Consider the following 14,110-nt stretch of genomic DNA (forward strand, 5'->3'; position numbering starts at 1 on the left):
GCCAGGGATAAGGGGGGTTCGAGGTGTGGGAGGGGGTTCAGGGCTGGGGTCAGAGGGTTGGGGTGTGCTGGGGGTGAGGGCTTAGGCTCTGGGGTGGGGCTGGAGATGAGGGGTTTCTGGTGCGGGCTGCAGCAAGAGGAGAAGACTCCCCCCAGTTCCCTCTCGCCACAGCAGCCTGGGGCTGGGAGAGCGGTGCCTCTCCCCGGCTGCGGCAGCTCCGGGTCTGGGGCCGGGGGAGAGACGCCTCTCCCCACCTACACAGTCCTTGATAGCCTGCTGCACAGTCACGCAAGCTTAGAGGGAACTTAAGTGGAGAGGGTAACATTTAAGGCATCTCCATTGTGGTAACTCTTTAAGTAGCTCCTTTTTATAGGACTAGCATTCTGACAGTGCTGTTTCTTAGGATCTTGTATGAATCTGTAAGTCACTGGTACAGTCAAACAAATTCATCAAATAAAGTAATAGATATCATGGACATGGGTGCCTTAATAAAACCAGTATAAATATGTATTGTCAGCTTCACCAGTTAGTTAGTTCTTTTCCAGAGATGGAAGGATAAGATGATCTGAATGTAGCCTGACTCTCTTCTGCATTCAGTGACGATGGACCGTCTTACTTAGCAGTAGCATGCGTCCTCTCTAGCAGAAGAGGCAGCATGAAATATGTTAGAGAATTTGATGTAATGTCGATGGCATGGATAGGCTATGTTAGAGTCACAAAATTTAACCCTTAGAGCAATGAATATTCAGCCTTAGAGTTTTTAAGCTGAGAAACAGGAGCTGAGTTAAACTAGGTTTAGTCTGTTGTCAGTCATGCCAACCTGGCCTCTTTTCTCTTTGGCCACAGACCCTTCTTGCTGTCCATCACAGCACCCCCTGTAGACCTTGGAAAGCCTTTTGAAACCAGCCAGACCTAAAGGTTTAAAACTCTTCAGGACTAGCAAATATCCTAAAGGTTAATTGTGATCTTACTAAAAGAGAAGATAGTTTGTTGAGGATGCCTTAGCCAGGAAAACATTATTCCGGAGACAGCCAATAACTGGTTTGTAAAATGTGATATCTTTGATTAGCTTTTAAAATCCTAACCTCATTTTGCATTTTCAGGAGTTGCATCAAAATGCTCTGAAAGAGCTAGAGGACAAAGGAAAACACTATACCCCGTTGGTATGTGAGAAAAAGAAGCCTGTGCCATTGAAACTGTACATGCCCAAAATTGTGAAAGTGTAAGTACAGTAATCCTTAGAGAAGTGAAGAAAGCAAAACTGCAGGTTAGGCATTGAGGAGCATGGAGATAGGCTTCAGCTAAAGGCTGTTTGTCATTCTTTTCTAAATTTCCAAGCAGAGTAGGCTTCTGGAAAGTAGGAAAAACAAGGGGAATGGAGTTGCGTCTCCTACATTAGGTGTACATGCTGCCAAAGATGGACAACCCTAAAAAAGGGAAGGAGGAATCCTGAGAAATGGAGGACGGATTGTCTTGTTTTATGGCTAGAGTATAGGACTGGAAATCAGGAGATCTGGAGACTATTCCTAGCTCTTATTCATTTCTCCCTCAATAATAGATTCATAGATCTTTAACGCCAGGAGGACCATTATGAGCATTTGATCTGACCTCCAACACAACATAAAATACAATCTGGGTATCTACTTTACACTGGTTCTTAATTTTGGGGGTCTGTCTAGACTTCTCAGCTTTCCTGGATTCCCAGATTGCCACAATGGCCAGAAACACATTTTTTATGTTTGTCTGACCAAGAAATTTCACCCCTTCCTGTCAGATATAGACTTTTCCACATACACATCATATGTATCTTTTTGTGTTCTGGGTTAGATTATAGCAACATCCTGATTGTAGTGGGCATTAACTTTGAAAGATATTTGGGAGCTTTTACTAATACCAAATGCAGTTGCACTCTGACTCAGGTAGACCAGCAAGGGCATATTACACCAATACTCTTCACTGGCTGCTGATTCACTAGGGCACTAGTGACTATCATAAATTATCTTACGTGTTGGTCTCCGTTAAAAGACTGCATCTGCCCTACTATTTGCATTCATCCTAAACTCCCTCTGGCTATTTGCCGAAAGGGTGAAACAGATCAGGTATCCGCCGTTCCCCCAAACACACAGACACATTTTGCCCTTCCTATAATTTATTATGAGAAATATTAACCTTAGAACACATTGTGAGACTCCATTTTTGTCCAGGTTTTCCACTAACTGCAGATGCTGACATTCTGGATTTAGTCAGCTGGTATGGTTCTCTCTGCCTCTATACTTCTGAATGTAGTGCTACATGTGGAAGATTGCTGTGTATTGGCGCTCTGGAAAATCTGCTCTTTATCTAAATTATATAACGTAGTCAGATATTTTTGTTATGGTATCGTATAAATATGTAATTATAAGTGAGACTGTTAAGCCCTTGGTATTGAGAGTTGCCATAGGAGTGTGCAAAGACGTAGACTATAAAAAAAAAGTAGCATCTATATAAAAGCTAGTTCCTGTGAAGTATAAAAGAGTATACTTGATATAATATTTTATGCATACATGCATTCTAATTTCAGCCTCGAGTTTGGGAGGAAACAGGGAGGCAGCAAGGAGGAGCAGGAAAGAAAGAGGCTGATTCACAAACACAAACGTGAATTTAAAGGAGCTGTTCGGGAGATCCGGAAAGATAACCAATTCCTGGCTAGAATGCAGCTTTCAGAAATTATGGAAAGGTAATATATGGTTACTGGCAGTGGCAATTATGGCAGTGGAGTTACTCTGTATGCTGGCCAATGTTCACTCTTGGTCCCTGTCAGGACTGACATGTTGGTCAACCATATTTTGAGGTCAAAACAGTTGTCTGACAACTTGGCAGCAACCACTACAAGACTTGCAATCAGAGTTACCTGATGTTTATTGCTCATCAACCTCTATATATTTTGAATGTGTTGGAATTTTGCGGTTTCATTTATATAGTCATTTCTAAGAAATGTGTATTTCTAAGTAACATATCTATAATATGTGTAATTTAAATTGTAGCAGAAGGCGGTGTTTCAAAAATGTAGCTTTTTATAAATATTAAAATACATATTGTTTTGCCTATTTTATCTGACGTCAGAATAACGATTTAAACATATGTTTGTTTTTATAGGGATTCTGACAGAAAAAGAAAAGTGAAAAATCTTTTCAATAGCCTTGCTACACAGGAAGGTGAATGGAAGGCAATGAAGCGGAAGAAGTTTAAAAATTAGACATTGACATTCTACAACAGGAAACCATGGGACATTATATTTTTACTTTCAGGTAAAATATATAAACTGATGGATTTTGAGGAGACTTTATATCTTGGTGCATTCCTTTTGTGGAAAACAGGTTTCTTCAAGAACAGTCTGAAAAAGGATTCTGATAAATTGGTTAGCTGGCTGTATTTTTTCATGTGAAAAATAAAGATAACATCCTTTTGTATTTGTTGTACTTACTATCATATTAATGAGAAATATTTTGGTTAATAGGTGTTCAGAAAACTGTACGTTCTTGACAGGAACTTCAGACCAATTCTGAGAGTCCATATTATGGTGCATTGTATGGGTATTCTAAAAAGAATCAAGTAACAGGCATAGACATTTTTGTGTATTTTTTATATAGATGCTCCCCGGGTTATACTTGCACAAATTCACACTTACGGAAAAAGTTCCATAAGACAGAAATAGGATTTTCAAGTTGTGGAAATTTTTGCATAACGTACGGGTATATGTTTCCAACTTGTGCAAAATCCGAGTTACGCAAGGCTTTCCAGAATGGAACGATTGTGTAAATCGGGGGGGCGTCTGTATTGCAAAATTGCTGACATTAAATTAGCATCACAAGTATATAATACTTGGAGTTCAAGCAGTAATGTTTTAAATAGCATTTAGCTTTAGGAAAGTAGGATTCCTGTACTCTAGGGCCTAATGGAACTAGTTTGTTGACAGTTGGTGTATGGTTAAAGCCCAACATCCATTTATCAGTTCAATAACTGTTCACATTTGCTCCATATGTATTGAATCTTAATGTTGATCTCAACGTACAGTCCTAACACTGTGTAACGTGGGTCAGTTAAACAGACTAGCTCAGCACCTTCATAACTATCTGACTGGTTCACAGCTTTAAATCATTTTTACATATTTCATAACAAAACAAGTTAAGTTACTTGGGTACCTGAATGACAGTTGGAAAACATTTGTACTCTATCAGCTACATTTGTGCAGAAACAAGAAGTATTTCACCCCTACTTCACCATGTAAAGTTGGTCGCTTGAATTGGATCACCATCCCAAGATTCATCACAATCTGCCTATATCCTAAATCCATCCATGTCTAATTATATGTGCAGTGAAGAAATCTATAATTACTTTCCAGTTTCAAAATGCTTAAAGTTGTTCTAAAGAAGAGGCTAAGGGTTCTAAAGAACCTCTGCAAAATGAAACCATTTTTACTTCACAGCTGCACAAACATGAAACCCTTAAAGTGCAGCTTTAAACTTACTGTTAGCCCTACAGAGCCAGCAGAGCAGTGGGAGAGTGAGTTGGATTCTTTTCTATATGTATCATTCATTTGTTCCCCTAGGACCACTCGTGTATGAAGTAACTCAAATGCTCAATGCTTTGCTGGATCGCGGCTTAAATTCCAGTAGGAAGGCCAGATTCTTGCCTCAGATCCCTTTATGCAATCTAGTTATTTTCTGTCTACATATTTATACCATGCTTTTCACAATGGCATCTAGAATCCAGGATGGATCTCCCTACACATAAACATACATTCTTCTTTCTTCTCCCCTTTTAAAAACCTGAAAACTAATTTTTTCCAAGATTCTGCACTCAGCTATACCTGTACATAAGCACAATGTTGCACAGGTGATGTCAACATTGGTCCTGCAGGATTTTTATTAATAGTAGTGACGTCTAAAGCTGTGTTTTTTCTAGCTCAATCCTTTAAATGCCAAGTTGAGTTTGCCACGCTAGTGGTTAGAATAAACATCTTTTTACTTTTAAAGTAAGATAATTTGATTTGATATATAAACAGAGAACTTCACAATGCCATATTTAAAGTCCCGTTTCAAAGTTGAATACGTAGTTTTCTGAACTGTGTCAAAACAGTCAAAACAAGAGGGTGCAGTTTTAATATGCATGTGTATTTACCATGATTGTGCATCTATATGGCTCCTAACTTCATTTCTGTGATTGTGTAGGTGTATAATGTACATTCAAATTAGAAATGGAATCACATGTTCATTTTTAAACAGAGTTCCGGAGAGCTGTCATTTTATAGTTTGGCCAATTTGTGAATTTAAAATGGTGGATTTGACTTTTTAACTTTTTCTTGAAAAATAATGCAACTCCAATCAATCCAGATGCAAAATTTGTACTAAGCTGCCTCAAACTAGCCACAATGTATGCTTCTTACCTTCTCAAATTAGATTTACAATGAAAGCACCAATAGACCCTGAAATTTGAGGGTACAAATGAAAAACTGTGCTGATATTTAAATTTCCCCTTTAAGGCCAAGAAAACCGTATTTCATTTTTGCAAAATTAGACTTTTTTGTGTATCAAGATTTCTGATACAAAAGAGATGTCGCCTTATTTGGGAAAGTTAATTTTTACTAAATCTCAAAATTAATGTTGCAATATAACTGATAAATAGCATAATGATGCATCAATTTCTCTGCTTTTAAAATCAGTTTTATTTGGTGTTAAAAAGCCAGTGCATAATATGTACATGCACTCATGCTGCATAAAAGATGAAGATTTCCTGATCTGAAATAGTTTTGCACTTTTTTTCCAACGACAAATGTTTAGTTAGCCATTCCAAGAGTCAACGAGGATGGCTGCAGTCTTCAAAGACATTTTGAGCGGTTGATGTACATGTTTGTGTTTCCACCAGATGCATCATGGAAATTCTCCTTTTTTGTATCCTGATCTTAGAAAATGTCTTGTTTTTAATAAGACAGCAAAAAATTAAAAATGAACAATATTTTCATACTAACTTGCTATTCTGTTACTAGGCTTTCTTATTACACGGTGCACCACTCACTGCTGGTCTGGCACTTCCTCCTGGTCACTCTTGAGGATTAGCTCTTGAGATCAAGGTCCCCACACTCCAGTCTTTGGAATGCCGAAAGATGACATTCAGATACGGTGCTTGTAACCTAGTAACTATTGTTGTTGGAGCAGCCCACTATCAGGAGCTGTGCAGGAAGTGCTGTTTCAGCAGCATGCAGACAATGCTGAGAAACCCCCAATGAGAGACACCTTGGACTGATCCTTTCCAGGAAACCTGAAGGTTACCTACTTCTTTTTAATAGGACTGGAGTGGGAACCCTAGCCTAAACCTGGGTAGTCTATTACATTAGGACCAGGGCCAGATTTTGATCGTGATTACTGTGGAATATATAGAAAACTTCTACAGACATTGATGGAATTATTCAGTGTTTGGACCCCTTTATTCCACTTAAATACAAGGAATCAAAGGTGTTAACATGACCCTGAAATTGTCTAACATTAAACAGTAGATGTCAATAGAGTCCAATCCCATTTTCGAGAAAACAAAACAGATCAAACACACACAAAAGGAAAGAACAGCAAAGGTAGAAAATGCAGTTTCTGTCTCTGGTGTTGACTCTTGCAACCTTGCTGCTGGAGACACAGGCACAGCATAGTCTTATCAGCCATTGTGGGTCCATTCACATAGCCAAAAAAAAAAAGGGGGCAAAACCCGGAACCAATCTCAGAGCCCCAGTCAACTGACGGGCTCATAGGGCTCACACTGTGAGGCTAAAAATAGCCATGTAGATATCTGGGCTCTGGCTAGAGTCTAGGTTTCAGCAAACACCTACACAGCTATTTTTAGCCCCATAGTGTAGGCCCAAGTCAGTTGACCTGTGCTCTGAGACTTGCTACCCAGGTCTTTTTGTTTTGTTTTATTGGCAAACTTGTACCAAGATCAACTGTGGAGATGTGAGGAAAGAAGGCAGAAATATAGTAAGTAAGTGTGGGGGAGAGAGAAGTTACTAAAGGGAGGCAGGAGGAGCTGCTGAGAGACAGTGAGAAAATAAAAGGTTTCTGAGGAAAAGCAGGAGGGGCTGTTCATAGAGTTGGAGGAACCGCTGGGGGAGGACTTCTATGAGTCAGAGTTTGGCAGCCTCACTGGATTCCATTGTGAAGCATGTAAATATTCATTCAGCAGGGACTACATTTGGATTAGGTTAGTGGCTAGCGCTGTGGCAGAAAGCAATTCCATCACAGTATGAACAGTGCTGAGAACTGCAGATTAAACCAGAGTTAAGACTGAGGCAGCAAACAATAGAAGGAAGGAAGCGCACAGTTAGAGGGGACACACTTGCAGAACCAGAACATTTCTATGGAGAGCAGTTTACTGGGACAGACATTTTGTGTGGTGCCTTTGATATTACAATAACTCTGGGTGAATAAGAGATTTCTCCTCTCCCATCCAGCGTCTCCTTTTGCCTGATTCTACAGAAAACGCCCAAGATTTTGTGACCTCATCTTGTCACCATGCGAATGCTGGATGTTTCTGGCCAGATTCTGAATTTGAATGCATTCGTTTCAATGGCAGCCCCATGCACAGAGGAAATAATGCACTTTGGTGATGTGACTTCACTTTAGGATCAATGAGGAAGCAAAAATGGGATGAATGGCTCAAGTCCTTTTTAAAAATCAAATATATTTGATGAGTGGGGAAAAATCACATTGGATAGCTATGAAATGTGTGCAAGTAGAATATATGTTAACATGCTCCATGCTCTGAAACCTGCTGCCCTATGTAATTTTTGTGCTTTATGCTTAGCAGAGGTTAGAGAAGGACAAATATTCCCCTCCCACACACCACATAAGCTATGGAGCAACAGCAGAATTGTTCTGTGGTCATTATTGCAAACTGACAGTACAACAGGATCAACAGGACCCTGCACTCCTTTGCTTACATTTGAACAGAAATAGATGAAACCGCGGTCAAAATGCCTACTCCTGATCTACAGCAGAGCTTATATTATTGGTAGCACGGATGCAGCTACTCTTTTGTTTAAAAAAAATGGGAAAGGGATTACCCACTGTACATCAATCCTCTGCCTACTCTTTTGGGTTGGGGGGGTGGTTGTGCTGTAGCCAATGCAGAGAGTTTCATATTCAACTGTGAACTGCCTTGTTTTTCTTATTTTCTGTTGCAAGATTAATGTTCCCCCAGTGTAGTTCATTTTGAGTGATTATTTGCATACATGTCAGTGAAGTCCTTCAGTGAGATTCCTCTGTTGGCTGCCAGAATCTGACTTACCACAATCACACTTAATTCTCTCATTCTAAGGTCTCAGAGCTTTTTTAACTAAAAAGTTTAATTCTTAGAACAGCCTCTTGCTGGCAAGTGTGTGACAGGAATAGAACCTTGGAGTCCTAACCTCTATCCAAGAGTGTAAACGCTATTGTATTATCAGAGATCAGCAAACATGGGCAGAAATTGAAACAACTAATGTGTATCTAGGGCTTTTTTTTAGAATACAAGTCTATCTAGGTTTTTATACCGAATTATCATCATAGTGTCTGAATACCTGTGGCACTGAGGCCAGGTTTTGTGCTAGTGAAGCTATTTATTTAAACATATTTTGTGTTTAAAAAAAAAAAATCCTTCCAAAAATTAACATTTGAGTTGTTAGAGTAGATGGTAGGCAATTCTCATTCGCTTGTTCTGGAGTTACTCTGAAATAATGAAATATTCAAGGAGAGTGTTGAATGGAGTGGTCAGGACTTAAGAAGAAAAGCCACTGTAGGATATAGGTGGGTTGGTTCTGAACAAGGTCTGGAGTTCCAGGACTGTAGGAACAGAGGCAGTGGTGAGAGCAGCAGACCAGGACTGCAGATTAGATAGGTTTGGAGGTTTATTAAGCCAATAGCAAACGGGGTTTCAGGTAGGATCATGTCTCCTTATCTTGCTACCCCAGGCAACACACTTGCAATGATACAGAATTCAAATTCCACTGAATCACTTGGATTCTGATTAGATTTCCGTGAAGAGGGTCTTTGAACTGGATTAGTTCAAACTGAACATTCTGTTGAAATGAATAGGGGAAATTCATGTCTTGGGGCTTGGTCCTGAAATCAGCTGCCAGGCTCCCATTTGACTTGAAACCATTGGTGGTCAGTTTATATTTGCAAGGCTCATTGCAGCTAGAAAGGCTATAAATATATTTTAAATTAAAGTTAATTTTATTCTGTAGAATTATTCTACACAATACCCCTAATTCTCTAATAACCTTGAAGGACCTTGTTTCCTTGTGCTCTCCATTTACCTGTCTGTAACCATTTGTCTCTTGTCTTTAAGTGTCAGCTTTTTGGGTCAGGGACCATCTTTTTGTTCTGCATCTGTACATTGCCTTGTACAATGGAGTACTGGTTAGTGACGGGGTCCTAGGAGCTAACTCAATACAAATAATAAATAACAATAATAAGGAACCATATCCATGATCAGTAGCTGGTGTGCAAGTCCACTCCTTTTTCTTTCACACACTGGACTGGGTAATGAACCACTCATCTAAACAAAATCTCAAGATGCTGTGTGAGATCCTGATATCCTGACAGAGATTAATCCTGATGTTTAGACCAACTCCTCCAAAGCTAATCTGCTGGGGAATAAATGCCAGGCATATGGTTGTTGGGAGAATGTAAAGTACTTGCCAGAGTTCTGATGGGCATAAATCCAGACCACAGATGGTATTATATTGCCTTTGAAGAGAACAAAAATCCTTTCAAAGGCTATATAGCTAGACTTGATTTAGATTTAGACTTCCACTTTGTGCCTGGGTCCCTTCTTATTTAAAATCGGCCATGCTATGAGAAAGCATTATTAGCCTATTCATAATTGCACACTTACAGTTTGATTTTGGCAGGCCAAATACTATAGATGGATTTTATAAAGCTGGTGTAGATATCAGCCTATTCAAACCCTCTCAGTCGGAAATGGAGCAATAACTCAACATTTTCAAAGAAGGGAGCATATGACAGGTGCTTACTGGTCTTTCACAAGGACCTTTTTACGTTTTTACTGGTGTCCGTCAGCCTGTGAGAGATATTGGTTTATCAAAGCCACAACTAACTGCTGCTATGTAGCAAACTCATAGCACAGCAAGTTGTGTGGCAATCAGTGATCCATAGTTCCTTTCTTCTCAAAGGAAACTGTCTATCATAAACATTTCTGTTTGCTATCAGAGGGGTAGCCGTGTTAGTCTGGATCTGTAAAAGCAGCAAAGAATCCTGTGGCACCTTATAGACTAAAAGACGTACTGGAGCATGAGCTTTCGCGGGTGAATACCGCATGCATCCGATGAAGTGGGTATTCACCCGCGAAAGCTCATGCTCCAATACGTCTGTTAGTCTATAAGGTGCCACAGGACTCTTTGCTACATTTCTGTTTGCGTCCTTTACTACTACTGCTGCATTGGGTGGGATGGGGTAAAATGGGGCCCAGCTGGGGCTGCCCTCTGATCCAGCACTCTTCAGACCCAGAACTGTGTAGGGGAGACCAGAAACCATATGATATACCACCTTTTCCCCTGCCGTGTGGCCTTTTGGAAAGACACTGCCTGAAGCTGGCACGGCAGGTGAAGAAAGCAGTGCAAGCAGGTTCTAATGGACACTGGTGATATCATAAAAGTGCTTTCTGCAGCGATAACTCAGAACATTCTCTCACACCTGTGCTGCTTGGCAGTTTACTCCAGTCCTTCCTGTCCCCTCCTTTCCTTCCCCATTTCTAGCTAATCCCCTCCTGACATAACCACACTGAAAGAATTTAAATAACCAAACCAACCAACATGACATTTGGAGCTTAGTCCTGGATTTATGAGCCTATTGAGCCATCACATTGTTCATATTGCTTGTATGGTCTATCCATTTCTCCTACCTTGTATCCATCTTCTCTAGTTAGAAGGTAACATTTGGGGGCAGAGGCTGTCTCTTATTGTCCCTAGCACAATGAGGCTCTATTCTTGGTTGACCCCTAAGCTCTACTGTAATAAGTATGATGAACAATGAAAAATAATTGATGTCCACAGGCATTTAAAATATAATTTATCTTTTACCTTACAGGCCACAACTTCCCTCCTTTTGTTGAGGATTTTGGCAAACTTTGGAGAACCAGGATGCTGACAACATAACTTGAGGCTGAAACCTGAACTACAGCTCTCCAAATGCCCAGCTAATGGGCAGAGGGGATGCTGTATGGGGAAGGTGTTTGTCTAAAACTTAGCATTCTCTTCATATCATTTAGGGCAGTGATATGCAGACCTCACTGGTTCAGGAGCCAAATTGGCAATCAACATCACCCAAAAGAGCCACAGTTGTGCGACTTCATTGTTTCATTTACTGTAATACTATTCATATTTAAACCATATAACAGGGGAAATAATTAGTTTATAATAGATATTATTCTCACAGCACATATGTTAATAACGTAGTGTAAATAGATAATTGGGTAATAACATAGTAAAAGCATCCTGATCAGTTAATAATCTTAATATGTGCTGCAAAGAGTTGCAGGAGACACATTAAAGAGGCACTTGTGGTTCAGGTGCCTCAGTCTGAGTATCACTGATTTAGGGGGTAGGAAATACAAAGTTCAGGTACCAATTGCAAGTTATGATGTCTCCATTCAAATACAGATAAACAGAATGCAACTCAGGATCTACTTCACTGTGCTGCTGTTATTGCTGCTTTCTTTAACATAAATCGTGTTAAAACTTGTCAACAATAATAATTAAAAAAATCTTTAAGAAAATGCTAAATTTACATTCCTATCAAATCAAAATTTCTTGCTGCTGATTTTTCACATGTTGCTAACTTACACTTATTTTCTTTTCTTATTTTTAAACAAGTTGCATTTCTGCAAGATTTGTGCTGTGTAACTTTCCTGTGTCCTATAGGCTGAGTGATGGACCAGTACAATTTTCATTTACTTGTGAAAAACTCAGTTTGATATGGAGGTACAAAAGTGCTTCTGAAAAGAGAATGGGGAATTCTGAAACCTCTGTTGAGAAACAAAAGCAGAAACTAATCTGGAGTGGGGCAGAAAGCCCAATTTTTCTTGGTCTGAGGATCACAAAGTGTTTTACCAATATTAATTAATTGAATTTTATAGCATCCTAAGGTAGGTATTATCCTCATTTTGCAAATAGGAGATACTGAGCCACACAGAGAGTAAGTGACTTGCCAAAGGTCACACAGGAAGTCTGAGGCAGAATTGAAAATAGAATCCAGGAGTCCTGACTTTCAGTCTTGTGCTTTAACCACATGACCATACATAATCTAATTTTACAAGCCACTATTCATACAAATACCAAATGAGACACAGCATTTATATGAATGGGCAAGGGGGTAAGATGTTAGGTCAGAAGATAAACTAGCAGAGTCGACCACTGCAGTGGTGCCAAAGTTTGGTAACAATATGTACTGATAGGGAACAGGCTGAGTGAACTGGCTGTGGCAGTATAGATATGAAAAATTATGTTCCAAAATTCTCTCACTTTCCTAGACATTAATTATATGTAAATATATGTAACCCTGAAATAGACACTGGGCCAGATCTTCAGCTGCTGTAAACCAGCACAGTTCCAATGAGTGAAGTCAATTCAGCTATGCTGTATTACACCCACTGAGGATCTGCCCTAAGTCAGCCACCTTAATTTTATTTCTTTTTCCTTGTGATTTTCTGTCAGAAGAATCCACACATTTCAACATCCAGAGTTTATTTGTAAGAGATTAAACATCTTCTTAATAAAAATAAGCATGTGCGCACACTAAAAAGTCACATTCTGTTAGCCTTGACTACACTAGGGAAATTTTGCAAATATTTCCTGCTGAAGCTAACACTGGTGGTAGCAACAGAAGGATTTGTGTAGGCAGGAGGCTGCTATTTTATGTACTGTGTCTTAATCACTAACAACAGCATCAGCCAGTGACCCATTCAGACCAGGGCTTCCAAGATTGCTACTGGTGTTGGAACTGAACTGCTGGGCAACAAAGGGAAATGTTTGCAAACTTTCCCTAATGTAGACAAGACTACTGCAAGAGAGAAATGTGTCTGAGCACAGAATTAGGAGTCAGAAACTTCTGTTTGTATTCCAGCTCTAATACTAACTCTATGGCCTTAAGGATACTAACATGGTCTGCCTCAGTTTTTCCTGCTGTAAAAAGGAGATAATATAAAATCCCTGTGAGATCATCATTTTATCAGTGGTTTTCATAGGATTTACATTACATTTGGCATCTATAATGCAGATGTTTGTACAGTTGATGTTATATGACAACCCTAATACTCTCAGTGAGTCATAGGTGAAAAATCAAAACATTTCCTTTTAGATACGGATGTAATCTCAACATTTTTAACCAAAAGCAGCAGAGAGTTCTGTGGCACCTTATAGACTAACAGACGTATTGGAGCATGAGCTTTTGTGGGTGAATACCCACTTCGTCGGATGCATGGGATTCACCCACAAAAGCTCATGCTCCAATACATCTGTTAGTCTATAAGGTGCCACAGAACTCTTTGCTGCCTTTACAGATCCAGACTAACATTTTTAACCAAACCCCTCTGATTTTTAACCAAGACCTTTATACCTTCTTTGCTGGATGTTGAAATGTTTGGCCAACATTAACTTTAGATTGGAGCTAAAGTCTCAAGCTTAAGGTAGGGCAGTTTACCTGGCTGTCTCAGGGGAGGAGCAGGTAACAGGCTGAGGCAGTTTGGGGTCCAGTATGGGGGATGCCTTGGGTTTGGCTGGTCAGTTAACAGGCTGGGGCAGTTTGTGGGGCGTCTCAGATTTTTTTGTTGGGGGAGGGATTATCTGAATGAGGCGGGGGCTCTAAAAAGAGCTGCTGAGGGGGACTTTACACACTGCCAACTCGTTCCTCAGCAGAGCGGGCAGCTCTCCCTGGAAATGAATTCTGCTCTGAGGGCGTTTCCCTGCCGGGGAGTGAGGCTGGGGGCACAGTGGCACCCACAGAAGATGTTCTCTTCCCCCTTGGCAGGGCTCAGCCCAGCAGCAGCAGCAGCAGCCCGGAAGAGGAAGCGCCGCGGCCGTGTGGAGCAG

The 14,110-nt window shown here is 40.1% G+C and overlaps 1 protein-coding gene across 1 annotated transcript in view; it reads left to right on the plus strand.

Moving 5' to 3' along the window:
* Nucleotides 1–3,449, plus strand: part of NOP14 (NOP14 nucleolar protein) — a 40,246-nt gene extending 36,797 nt beyond the window's left edge. The window contains exons 16-18 of the mRNA XM_045019435.1: nucleotides 1,104–1,222; nucleotides 2,561–2,716; nucleotides 3,136–3,449. Of these exons, the coding sequence (XP_044875370.1) occupies nucleotides 1,104–1,222; nucleotides 2,561–2,716; nucleotides 3,136–3,235 (375 nt within the window). The 3' untranslated portion in view covers nucleotides 3,236–3,449. The remainder of the gene's footprint in view (nucleotides 1–1,103; nucleotides 1,223–2,560; nucleotides 2,717–3,135) is intronic.
* The last annotated feature ends 10,661 nt before the right edge of the window (nucleotides 3,450–14,110 follow it).

Source organism: Mauremys mutica, chromosome 5, assembly GCF_020497125.1.
Source record: "Mauremys mutica isolate MM-2020 ecotype Southern chromosome 5, ASM2049712v1, whole genome shotgun sequence".
Taxonomy (NCBI): Eukaryota; Metazoa; Chordata; order Testudines; family Geoemydidae; genus Mauremys; species Mauremys mutica.